The sequence below is a fragment of the Pristiophorus japonicus genome, chromosome 17 (assembly GCF_044704955.1).
Source record: "Pristiophorus japonicus isolate sPriJap1 chromosome 17, sPriJap1.hap1, whole genome shotgun sequence".
Lineage (NCBI taxonomy): Eukaryota > Metazoa > Chordata > Chondrichthyes > Pristiophoridae > Pristiophorus > Pristiophorus japonicus.
In genome coordinates this window covers 21,900,001-21,912,637 of record NC_091993.1, presented here as the reverse complement: position 1 = coordinate 21,912,637, position 12,637 = coordinate 21,900,001, and the positions used below count along the sequence as shown (strand labels likewise).

Genomic DNA, 12,637 nt, shown 5'->3' with positions numbered 1-12,637 from the left:
AATGAGGCAGTAATCCTGGCTATTCTTGTCCTGTCTCTCTCTTGTTCTGACATAATGGAGTGCGCTGACCCCAATTCCAAGGATAATAAAGATAGTCCTTTTTAAGGGCAATTATCTGTGTAGATTTGACAGCAAGCTGCTTGCTCATTGGATACAGCTCGGTAGGTGCAAGATAATTTTTTCAGATTTCTACTTTGAAGGCCTTGCTGCCTTTGAAGTAGAGTTTGGGACTATGGAGTAGCTAACAAGCATCTCTAGATCACTAGATAGGCGGACGCAATCCTCCCCTAAGAATGCTAAGAAATATAGATCCATAGAGACTATCAGGCAATCAGGGATCCAGCACATAAGAACATAAGAATTAGGAGCAGGAGTCAGCCATTCGGCCCCTCGAGCCTGCTCCGCTATTCAATAAGATCATGGCTGATCTTCTACCTCAACTCCGCTTTCCTGCACTATCCCCTTATCCCTTGATTCCCTTAATTTCCAAAAATCTATTGATCTCAGCCTTGAATATACTCAAAGACTGAGCCTCCACAGCCCTCTGAATTCCAGAGATTCACCACCCTCTGAGTGAAGAAATTCCTCCTCATCTCTCTTGCCCTGCACAACCCTGCCCAGATAACCCTGGCCGTGACAGCAGCCAGAGATTATATACTGGTACACTGAATGACAGCAGATCCAAGGTGGGACAAGCTTCGGTCTTGAGAGAATAGGTTGAACTGGCGCAGTGGGGTCACTACAGCCTAGAGTTCATTCTGCTCGCTTCCCAGCAATGCAGCTACAACGTTAAATCTCCAGACCACCAGTCGCTTCAACTTTTGCTGGCAGGTGACAGCGAAACTGAGGCTGGCCATCTGAAGAAGTTACAGAAATGTCCACCCCATTCTCACATCTGAAGGAACTTGGACAGAGTTTAAAGGTCTTTTAGAAAAGCCGAAGAAAATCGGGAATCTGAACTAAGTGAAAGAAGCTGGATGGTGAGAGGTCTGTCAGACACTGGTGATTGCTTGTCTTCGAACACAACAGAACACATCAGGAATTTAAAGCTGGAATAAATTTCACCACGGTTCAGTCAATGATACTGTTTTCCAAATGTTTAAAAGTGAATCAGTGAGGGTTTGGTGTGCAAAGGGGCCTGGAAAATTTCAGGACCTCTTTGTTTGTACGTATGCATGTCTGTCTTTGTGCTGTGTGTATATCCATATATGCTGTGTTTGTTTATGTATGTCTGTGCGTATGTGCTGTGCCTGTGTTTATGTTATTGTCTATGTGTGTATCTGTAGGTGCTGTGTTTGTGTACATGTTTGTTTGTCTGTATGTGCTGTGCATGTGTTAGCGTCAGCTGTTGCTCAGTGAGTAGCACTCTCACCTCTGAGTCACTCCAGGGACTTGAGCACAAAAATTCTAGGCTGACACTCCAGTGCAGTGCTGAGGGAGTGCTGCACTGTTGGAGGTGCCGTCGTTCGGATGAGACATTAAACCGAGGTCCCGTCTGCCCGCTCAAGTGGGCATAAAAGATCCCATGGCGCTATATAAATCCAAGTCTTTATTTTCTTTTATGTCGGTGCTGTGTTTGTGCACATGTTGGTACGTCTGTGTGGGTGTACGCTGTGGCTGTGTGCATGGTAATATCTGTGTGTGTGTTCTCTTCATTGGTTACTGGTTTCCGCAGTTTGCGGTAACCCATTCATTTTCGGGGCCTTTGAAATTCATTAGCTGTTTTTCTCGAGTCCGACAATGCCTTTAGGGGCTGGCCTTGAAAGACCTAAGTAGATCTTGTGGCAGAGCCCACTCTATTTCATTTACCCTCAGAGGGAATGAAAAGAAAGGCCACAGCATCATTCAAGTGAAGGAGCAGGTCAGATGCTGTGGGCTGAGAATGCTTAGTAAAAGCTGCAGCACATTCCAAAGGGCAGCACAATAATCCCTGCCTTTGGATTGTACTGCGAGGTGCTAATATCTCCGAGGGCTTTGACCAAGACAATAAACTACAGGAGCGAATCTCGAGCATTGTATGTTCGCTCAAGCCTGACATTCGAATGCATCTTTGCAAACACTCTGTGCTATACTTTAATAATACTATTGTGTTTCCCATGTAAGGTCGTGCTGCTTGTTAGCTTGGGAGTTTAAAATCTTGTTGCTCTCTGAGCTCTGCCTGATGACTCAGTAGGTAATATTGGGAAACATAGAAACATAGAAAATAGGTGCAGGAGCAGCCATTCGGCCTTCAAGCCTGCACCGCCATTCAATATGATCATGGCTGATCACGCAACCTCAGTACCCGACCCCTGCCTTCTCTCCGTAACCCTTGATCCCTTTAGCCGTAAGAGACACATCTAACTCCCTTTTGAATATGTCCAACGAACTGGACTCAATAACTTTCTGTGGCAGAGAATTCCACAGGTTCTCAACTCTCTGGGTGAAAAAGTTTCTCCTCATCTCAGTCCTATATGGCTTACCCCTTATCTTTAGACTGTGCAATCGAAGCAATTGTCTTCGGCCTTCTCTGTAGTGAATGGAGAAAGAGTCAGACTGAACACTGAGCTCAAAGACAAGTGTGACCTTAGTCTTTTATTGCAGGTCTCCAGAGTGCCTCTCCAACCTGTGAAGCCTTCTTAAATACCTGTGCTCCGAAGGGATTATGGGATCCCTTGGGACTCCAGAGAATGAGCCCTCTGGTGGCTGGACAGAGTAAATACAAGTCCACATATATAACAACATTCCCCCCCCAAAGTCAATAGTGTAACTATTTACAGTGTGAGTCGATCTGGGACCCTTCTTGCCCTGGTTGATCGTCTCGGTGTGAAAGCTGGTGTTGTTGAATCATTTGTTGGACCCTCGCTGGGCTGCTGTGCAGCTGGCCTTGCTGGGCTGCCTGGTGTGCTGGGCCCTGCAGGGCTGCTATGGATGATGGGTTCTGCTTCGTGGTCAACCGTGGCGCCAGTTGCCACTGGTGTGTATGTTGGGGGATCAAAAAAGGTAGGGTCCAAGGTGGGTTGCTCAGGATAGTCCGTGAATCTGGATTTGATTTGGTCCAAGTGTTTCCGATGAATGAGTCCATTTGAAAGTTTGACCCGAAACACTCCGCTCCCCTCTTTGGCCACGACAGTGCTGGGAAGCCACTTGGCACCTTGTCCATAATTTAATACAAGTACAGAATAATTGATTACAATCTCGCATGACACATTTGCGCTATCATGGTATGCACTTTGTTGAAGCCACCTGCTCTCTACCTGTTCATGATCAGGATGAACTAACGAAAGCCTTGTCTTAAGTGCTCTTTTCATGAGCAGTTCAGCAGGTGGGATCCCAGTGAGTGAGTGGGGTCTCGTGCGGTAGCTAAGCAGGATTCAGGATAGGCGAGTCTGCAGTGAGCCTTCAGTTACCCTCTTCAAGCCTTGCTTGATGGTGTCTCTCTGCTGACCATTGTACGCTGGTTTAAACGGGGCAGATGTGACATGTTTGATCCCGTTACGGGTCATGAATTCTTTGAACTCAGCACTGGTAAAATATGGCCCATTGTCGCTCACCAGAACATCGGGTAAGCCGTGAGTGGCAAACATGGCCCGCAGGCTTTCAGTAGTGGCAGCGGACGTGCTAGCCGACATTATCTCATATTCAATCCACTTGGAGTACGCGTCTACAACCACAAGGAACATTTTACCTAAGAACGGGCCTGCATAGTCGACATGTACACTAGACCACGGTTTGGAGGGCCAAGACCATAAACTTAGCGGCGCCTCCCTGGGTACATTGCTTAACTACAAGCATATATTTCATCTGTGAATGCAGGACTCTAAGTCCGCATCGATACCGGGCCACTACATGTGGGATCTGGCTATCTCTTTCATCATTACTATGCCTGGGTGGGTACTGTGGAGGTCATTGATGAAGGTGTCTCTGCCCTTCCTGGGGACCACTACTCGATTGCCCCATAGAAGGCAGTGTGTCTGTATAGACATTTCATCTTTGCGCCGCTGGAACGGCTTTATCTCTTCCTGCATTTCCACTGGGACACTGGACCAGCTCCCGTGAAGCACACAGCTTTTGACTAGAGATAATAAGGAGTCCTGACTTGTCCAGGTTTTGATCAGCCGGGCAGTGACGGGTGATTTCTCACTCTCATGCTTCCATAACCATGGCTAAATCTGTGGGCTGCGCCATTTCCACCCCCATGGTGGGCAATGACAGCCTACTGAGACCATCGGTGCAATTTTCTGTGCCTGGCCTGTGGCGGATGGCATAGTTGTATGTGGACAATGTGAGCGCCCATCTCTGGATGCGGGCCGATGCGTTGGTATTGATCCCTTTACTCTCGGAAAACAGGGATATAAGTGACTTATGGTCAGTTTCCAAATCGAATTTTAGCCCAAATCGGTATTGATGCATTTTCTTTACCCCATAGACACACTAACGCTTCTTTTTCAATCATGCTGTAGGCTCTCTTGGCCTTAGACAGACTCCTGGATGCATAAGCAACCGGTTGCAGTTTCCCGAAATCATTAGCTTGTTGCAATACACACCCGACGCCATATGACGACGCATCACACGCTAGTACCAAACGCTTACATGGATCATACAACACAAGCAATTTGTTTGAGCATAACAATTTTCTCGCTTTTTCAAAGGCATTTTCTTGGCTTTTGCCCCAAACCCATTTGCCCCCTTTTCGTAGTAAGACATGCAGTGGTTCTAGCAGGGTGCTGAGACCCGGTAAGAAGTTACCAAAGTAGTTCAAGAGTCCCAGAAACGACCGCAGCTCCGTCACGTTCTGTGGCCTCAGTGCGTTCTCGATTGCCTCCGTCTTCGCGTTCGTGGCCTGATGCCATCTGCCGCAATCCTCCTTCCCAGCAACTCTACTTCAGGCGCCAGGAAAATGCACTTCGAGCGTTTTAACCTGAGCCCCACGCGGTTGATTCGACTAAGAACCTCCTCCAGGTTCTGCAGATGCTCGACTGTGTTCCGACCTGTGAACAAAATGTCGTCCTGGAAGACCACGGTGTGCGGGACCGACTTCAGTAAACTTTCCATGTTTCTCTGGAATATCGCCGCTGCTGATCGGATTCCAAACGGACATCGGTTATAAACAAAAAGACCTTTGTGCGTGTTGATGCGGGTGAGGGCGTTTGATGATTCCTCCAGTTCCTGCGTCATGTCGGCTGAAGTCAGATCCAGCTTCATGAACATCTTTCCTCCCGCCAGTGTTGCAAAGAGGTCATCAGCTTTTGGTATTGGGTATTGGTCCTGCAGAGAGAAACGATTGATAGTTACTTTGTAATCGCCACAGATTCTGATGGTGCCGTCTCCCTTGAGGACTGGGACAATAGGACTGGCCCACTCGCTGAACTCAATCGGTGAAATGATGCACTCTCTTTGTAGCCGGTCTAGCTTGATCTCTACCCTTTCCCTCATCATGTACGGTACTGCTCTCACCTTGTGATGGATGGGTCGCACCTCCGGAATTAGGTGGATCTGCACTTTTGCTCCTTGGAATTTCCCGATGCCTGGTTCGAACAGCGAAGGAAATTTGTTTAAGACCTGGGCACACGAAGTTTCGTCAGCGGGCAATAGCGCTCGGACGTTGTCCCAGTTCCAGCGTATCTTTCCCAGCCAGCTCCTGCCGAGCAGCATGGGACCATCGCCCAGAGTGGTAGCTTGTGCACCGCTCCATCATAGGAGACTTTTACAGTAGCACTGTCAATGACAGGAATCAGTTCTTTTGTGTAAGTTCTTAGTTTCGTGCGAATTGAGGCCTTGTTGCACCACAACCTTTCGAAAGTCTTTTTGCCCATGATGGACTGGCTTGCGCCCATGTCCAGCTCCATTGACACCGGGAGTCCATTTAATTCAACATTCAGCATTATCGGGGGACAATTCGTGGTGAATGTGTGCACCCCATGTACCTCTGCCTCCTCTATCTGAGGCTCTGTTTCATTGTGATCCTCCTCTGCAACCTGGTGGGTTGCAGGCTTAGCAGCCGCCTGCACACTCGGAGGTGTCCCATTGTTCCACAGGCCTTGCAAATGTATCCTTTGAATCGGCATGAATGGAAATGGTGATCACCCCCGCAGCGCCAACAAGGCGTTAATGGCCTTGCATTCATCACCCTTGATGGTGGACTCTGAGACATCTGCGGACGTGTAGCTGCAGGTATGTGTGACCTGCCCTGTACATTATGATTCGAAAACAACATCACTTTGTTCACAGTACTTGTAGCAGCACTTGTTTGCTGAGAGATTTGCGTAGTATTGTCACTGGTGGCAATGAATGCCTGGGCTATCGCTATGGCCTTACTCAAGGTTGGGGTCTCTACAGTCAAAAGTTTGCGAAGTATGGTTTCGTGGCCAATGCCAAGTACGAAAAAGTCTCTGAGCATGTGCTCCAAATGTCCTTCAAATTCGCAATGTCCTGCAAGGTGTCTTAGCTCGGCGACATAACTCGCCACTTCCTGGCCTTCAAATCTTTTGTATATGTAGCAGCGGTACCTCGCCATCAGAAAGCTGTCCTTCGGGTTCAAATGCTCTCAGACCAGTGTGCACAAATCATCGTACAATTTCTCCGTGGGTTTCGCTGGAGTGAGCAGATTCTTCATGAGGCCATACGTCGGTGCCCCACAGACAGTGAGGAGGCTCAGCCTTCGTTTGGCAGTGCCCTCTTCCCCATCTAGCTTGTAGGCCACGAAGTATTGGTCGAGTCGCTCCACAAAAGTTTCTCAATCATCTCCCTCCGAAAATTTCTCCAGGATGCCCACTGTTCTCTGCATCTTTGGGTTTGCTATCTGTATCTCGTCGCCAGTTGTAGTGTATGGAGAAAAAGTCAGACTGAACACTGTGAGCTCAAAGTAAAGTGTGACCTTAGTCTTTTATTGCAGGTTTCCAGAGTGCCTCTCCAACCAGTGAAGCCTTCTTAAATACCTGTGCTCCCAAGGGATTATGGGATCCCTTGGGACTCGGGAAATGAGCCCTCTGGTGGCTGTACAGAATAAATACAAGTCCACATATATAACATTCTCCACAAACTCCTTTCCGTTGTGATCGATTCTATCCCCCTCTCTGGCCATTGTCTTAGGCTGATCTACTCTTCACAACCTCACTGTTGTATTTGATCCTAAGCTGAACTTCCGACCCTATTTCCTCTCCAATGCTAAGATCTATTTGCACCCTAGCAAGAGTGCCAATCTGCCTCAGCCCATCTGTTGCTGAAACCTTCATCTATGACTTTGCTATCTACAGACTCTACTATTCCAACGCTCTCCTGGCCGACCTCCCATCTTTCACCCTCCATAAACTTTAGCTCATCCAAAACTCTGCAGCACAACCTTACATGGAAAACATAATAGTATTATTAAAGTATAGCATAGAATGTTTGTGAAGATGCATTCTAATGTCAGGCTTGAGAAAACATACAATCCAACTCGCACTGAGTCCCGTACACCCATCACCCCTGTGCTCGTTGACCTACATTGGCTCCTGGTTAAGCAAAGCCTTTATTTTAAAATTCTCATCCTCGTGTTCAAATCCCTCCATAGCTTTGTGTCCCTCCCTGGCTCTATAACCTGCTCCAGCACTACAACCCTCCGAGATCTCTGCACTCCTCCACTTCTGGCCTCTTGTGCATGCCCCACTTCCTTCAGCCCACCACTGGCGGCCGTGCCTTCAGCTGCCTAGTTAAATGTGTGTGTTTGTGCATGCGTACATGTGTGCACAGAGAGAAGTATCTTTCTTCACTGATAATCCAGAGAGCTGTGTGCACTGGCCTTCCCTATCAGGGTCATTTGTGTCCTTTTGCAGATTTTTTGTGTCCTCCTCGCACATTGCTTTTCTTCCCATCTTTTTATCGTCATCAAACTTGGCTACGTTACACTCAGTCCCTTCTTCCAAGTTGTTAATGTATTGTAAATAGTTGGGGTCCCAGCACTGATCCCTGCGGCACCCCACTAGTTACTGGTTGCACAAAGCCATGGAGGGATTTGAACATGAGGATGAGAATTTTAAAATCAAGGCGTTGCTTAACCAGGAGCCAATGTAGGTCAACGAGCACAGGGGTGATGGTTGTACGAGACTCAGTGCGAGTTAGGATTGTATGTTTTCCTCAAGCCTGACATTAGAATGCATCTTCACAAACACTCAGTCCCTGGCCAAAGACCGCCCTAAGTGGAGGAAGTGCATCCGGGAGGGTGCTGAGCACCTCGAGTCTCATCGCCGAGAGCATGCAGAAATCAAGTGCAGGCAGCGGAAAGAGCGTGCGGCAAACCAGGCTCCCTGCCCACCCTTCCCCTCAACCACTGTCTGTCCTGCCTATGACAGAGACTGTGGTTCTCGTATTGGACTGTACAGCTACCTAAGAACTCATGCCAAGAGTGGAAGCAAGTCTTCCTCAATTCCAAGGGACTGCCTATAATATATTCAAAAAGGAGTTAGATGTAGTCCTTACTACTAGGGGGATCAAGGGGTATGGCGAGAAAGCAAGAATGGGGTACTGAAGTTACATGTTCAGCCATGAACTCATTGAATGGCAGAGCAGGCTCAAGGGGCCTTATGGCCTACTCCTGCTCCTATTTCTTATGTTCTTATTCCTTGTTGCGACATGCTCTGAGACCCAGGAAGATCCTCTCATTCACCTTCTGCAGCGTGTGAGCGGACAGCGTCTCACATTTGCCAAACACGGGCCCATGATCCTTTGTGGTAAGGCGCTCAAGTTTGGTGCGGAGAGCCTGCTCCTCCTCAGAAACCATCCGGAACGTTCCTGTCTGCTGAAGAACGCAATGCACTGATTACAACACCTGTACATTTTGATAGTGAAATTATAAGCTGCTAAAACAACGTCGTCAAACACATAATGATTGGAGGGGTAAGAGGGCCGCACGGCTCCGACTCACATGTTAACACAAAGAGGATACACAGCGGTGATTCTTTGTAAAATACATCTTTCTCACCAACTTTCTCTTCTTTTATAATCCCCCCCACATAATCTGAACATGTTGGGGGAGAATTTTGCGTGGGGGGGCGCTAACGGGGTGCAAACGACTTCTCACCTGGGGCGCGGGGTTGAGAATTAGCGGACGCACAAATCGGCAGCACTCTGCTCCTGCCTGTGACGTCTCGGGCCATTGTGGCAGCTACGACAACGTTGACGACCCTAGAGCAAAAATTCAGCAGCGGCTCATGAGGTTGCCACAGGCAATGCCCATGCCAGTTTCACGGGTCATGAACCGGGCCGCACTTGGCTCGCGGGGCTGAAAATGAAAGGAGCGGTGCAGCGCACAATTTTTTTTTAAATGGCCTACTTGCCTGGCTTTGTCGCGGCCTAGCTGTTTCAAGAGGAAGTGGAGCACGCGACATTGTGCTCCACTTCCTCTCGGGCGGTAACCCCAATTTTGCTGCCGGGGCGGGACATCCACACCTGACACAAAGTCTTGCCTCACCTCTAGTACCGCCCCGAATTTCAGCCCTGTTGACTCCTTGTTGGGTTACAGTTCAACATTCTCCAGGCACCCGCCTAACCAGTATTCCCAGTCAGTGAGTGCCTGCAAACTATTCAACTGTGGGGAGGGAAGCCCGATCCTGTCCTCGACACCCCAGCTACCCTGGGAGGACACACGCACCAACGTCAGTGTTCTCGATCAGGCCAACATCCCCAGCATCGAAGCACTGACCACGCTCGACCAGCTCCGCTGTGTGGGCCACATTGTTCGCATGCCCGACACAAGACTCTCAAAGCAAGCGCTCTACTCGGAATTCCTACATGGCAAGCGAGCCCCAGGTGGGCAGAGGAAACATTTCAAGGACACCCTCAAAGCCTCCCTGGTAAAGTGCAACATCCCCACTGGCACCTGAGAGTCCCTGGCCAAAGACCGCCCTAAGTGGAGGAAGAGCATCCGGGAGGGCGCTGAGCACCTCGAGTCTCATCGCCGAGAGCATGCAGAAAGCAAGCGGAAGGAGCGTGCAGCAAACCAGTCCCACCCATCCTTACCCTCAACCACTGTCTGTCCCACCTGTGACTGAACAGTCCAATATGGGAATTACAGTCTCTGTCACCTGAGATCTCACTTTTAGAGTGGAAGCAAGTCTTCCTCGATTTCGAGGGACTGCCTATGATGATCACCATCCACACCTCCACACTATCACCGGGTCTCCTTTCCTCCCATCTTGGGGTGCTGAAGACAGTTATGCCGCCTCTATTGGAGACTGGTGATCAACCTTTGGACCTTCCTAGTCTCTTCGGTTGAACTTCTCACTGCCTGAAGCAACTGAGGGAGCCAAACGTGATACTTTCTAAGAAATGCAGCTTTTGATTCTAACCCAACCTCACTTATATTGCTGACAGATCGGGAGCTGTGTGGCAACCTCTAACCGAGTCCAAAACTGGATGGGGACTGGATAGGGAGTTGAATTAATTGGTTATATACACTGATGTGTCTGCATCAGGACATATTCTCTGTACTCTATGCTCTACACCCTGGGCATTGAGACATTCTCTAATTGAGGAGAGCAAATGATTCTAAAGAGAGAGGCAGTTACATTACTACCATAAACATCAAATGGTGTACTGATGGGTGTGGTGTATTTAGATTTCCAAAAGGCATTCGATAAGGTGCCACACAAAAGGTTACTGCAGAAGATAAAGGTACGCGGAGTCAGAGGAAATGTATTAGCATGGATAGAGAATTGGCTGGCTAACAGAAAGCAGAGAGTCGGGATAAATGGGTCCTTTTCGGGTTGGAAATCGGTGGTTAGTGGTGTGCCACAGGGATCGGTGCTGGGACCACAACTGTTTACAATATACATAGATGACCTGGAAGAGGGGACAGAGTGTAGTGTAACAAGATTTGCAGATGACACAAAGATTAGTGGGAAAGCGGGTTGTGTAGAGGACACAGAGAGGCTGCAACGAGATTTAGATAGGTTAAGCGAATGGACTAAGGTTTGGCAGATGGAATACAATGTCGGAAAATGTGAGGTCATCCAACTTGGAAGAAAAAACAGTAAAAGAGAATATTATTTGAATGGGGATAAATTACAACATGCTGCGGTGCAGAAGGACCTGGGGGTCCTTGTGCATGAATCCCAAAAAGTTAGTTTGCAGGTGCAGCAGGTAATCAGGAAGGCGAATGGAATGTTGGCCTTCATTGCGAGAGGGATGGAGTACAAAAGCAGGGAGGTCCTGCTGCAACTGTACAGGGTATTGGTGAGGCCGCACCTGGAGTGCTGCGTGCAGTTTTGGTCACCTTACTTAAGGAAGGATATACTAGCTTTGGAGGGGGTACAGAGACGATTCACTAGGCTGATTCCGGAGATGAGGGGGTTACCTTATGATGATAGATTGAGCAGACTGGGTCTTTACTCGTTGGAGTTCAGAAGGATCTTATAGAAACATTTAAAATAATGAAAGGGATAGACAAGATAGAGGCAGAGAGGTTATTTCCACTGGTCGGGGAGACTAGAACTAGGGGGCACAGCCTCAAAATACGGGGGAGCCAATTTAAAACCAAGTTGAGAAGGAATTTCTTCTCCCAGAGGGTTGTGAATCTGTGGAATTCCCTGCCTAAGGAAGCAGTTGAGGCTAGCTCAATGAATGTATTCAAATCACAGAGAGATAGATTTTTAACCAATAAGGGAATTAAGGATTATGGGGAGCGGGCGGGTAAGTGGAGCTGAGTCCACGGCCAGATCAGCCATAACCTTGTTGAATGGCGGAGCAGGCTCGAGGGGCTAGATGGCCTAATTCTTATGTTCTTATCTTCTTATGTTCATAACATTCATAATCAGAGGTGAAGGAGTCTGGGATTTTTTGGGGGGATGAGCACTCTCTTTTCAAGTAATGTTTTCGCTTCTGCAGGGATCTCCTATGCCGCTCACAATCTCTGCTGAGGGGTTGCACGGGACTGGGAGGTGTTTGGAATCGTTGCTCGACCGAGAATCATAGAGCACAGAAGGAGGCCATTCGGCCCATCGTGCCTGGGCCAAAGTCACTCTAAAAATGCCCATTGAAAGGCCGGTGAAAGTGGCCTGGCTCTCTCTTTCTTCACTATTCCCTCTCTTGCTGATCTTTGCTCAGCACCTCCCTGCAATAATGTGGTTGAGATCACTGTGTTGACTGGTGAGAGATCACAGATGCAAGCCACCTTGTCTCCACACTCCATCGCATTGTCTATTGATGTTCTGAGATATGAAAACAAAATTAAATGGATTTCTTTACATACTTACAATCACAGCCATTTTATCTCTGTAGTTGTTCTAAACCCTGGAACAGAAAACAAAATAGGATCAGAGAGTCTTTGAAACCTAAGAACAGGAGTAGGCCTTTCAGCCTCGCGAGCCTGTTCCGCCATTCTATGAGATCATGGTCGATCTGTATCCTAACACCAGCCACCTGCCCTTGGCTCCATATTCCCTTAGTACCCTTGGCCAGCCAAATCTATCGATCTCAGTGTATAATGAAGAAAACGCTACAACGATTTGCATTTCTATCGCAGCTTTAACACAGAAAAACGGCCCACGGTGCTTCACACAGGTGTGAGGGTCTGAGAGGAGAAGAGGGAGGTGAAAAGATGGAGGGCTTTAGGGAAGGGATTTCAGAAAGTGGACCCAGTTGGCTGAAGGTCAATGGTGGGGCATAGTGATGGCGGGGTGTA

At 48.3% G+C, this 12,637-nt stretch overlaps 1 protein-coding gene across 1 annotated transcript in view; it reads right to left on the bottom strand.

Moving 5' to 3' along the window:
- The window catches only part of LOC139228141 (retinaldehyde-binding protein 1-like), a 36,772-nt gene extending 24,551 nt beyond the window's left edge, over nt 1-12,221 (bottom strand). The window contains exons 1-2 of the mRNA XM_070859330.1: nt 12,210-12,221; nt 8,624-8,752 (exon numbers count right to left, since the gene is read on the bottom strand). Of these exons, the coding sequence (XP_070715431.1) occupies nt 8,624-8,752; nt 12,210-12,221 (141 nt within the window). The remainder of the gene's footprint in view (nt 1-8,623; nt 8,753-12,209) is intronic.
- Nucleotides 12,222-12,637: the final 416 nt, after the last annotated feature.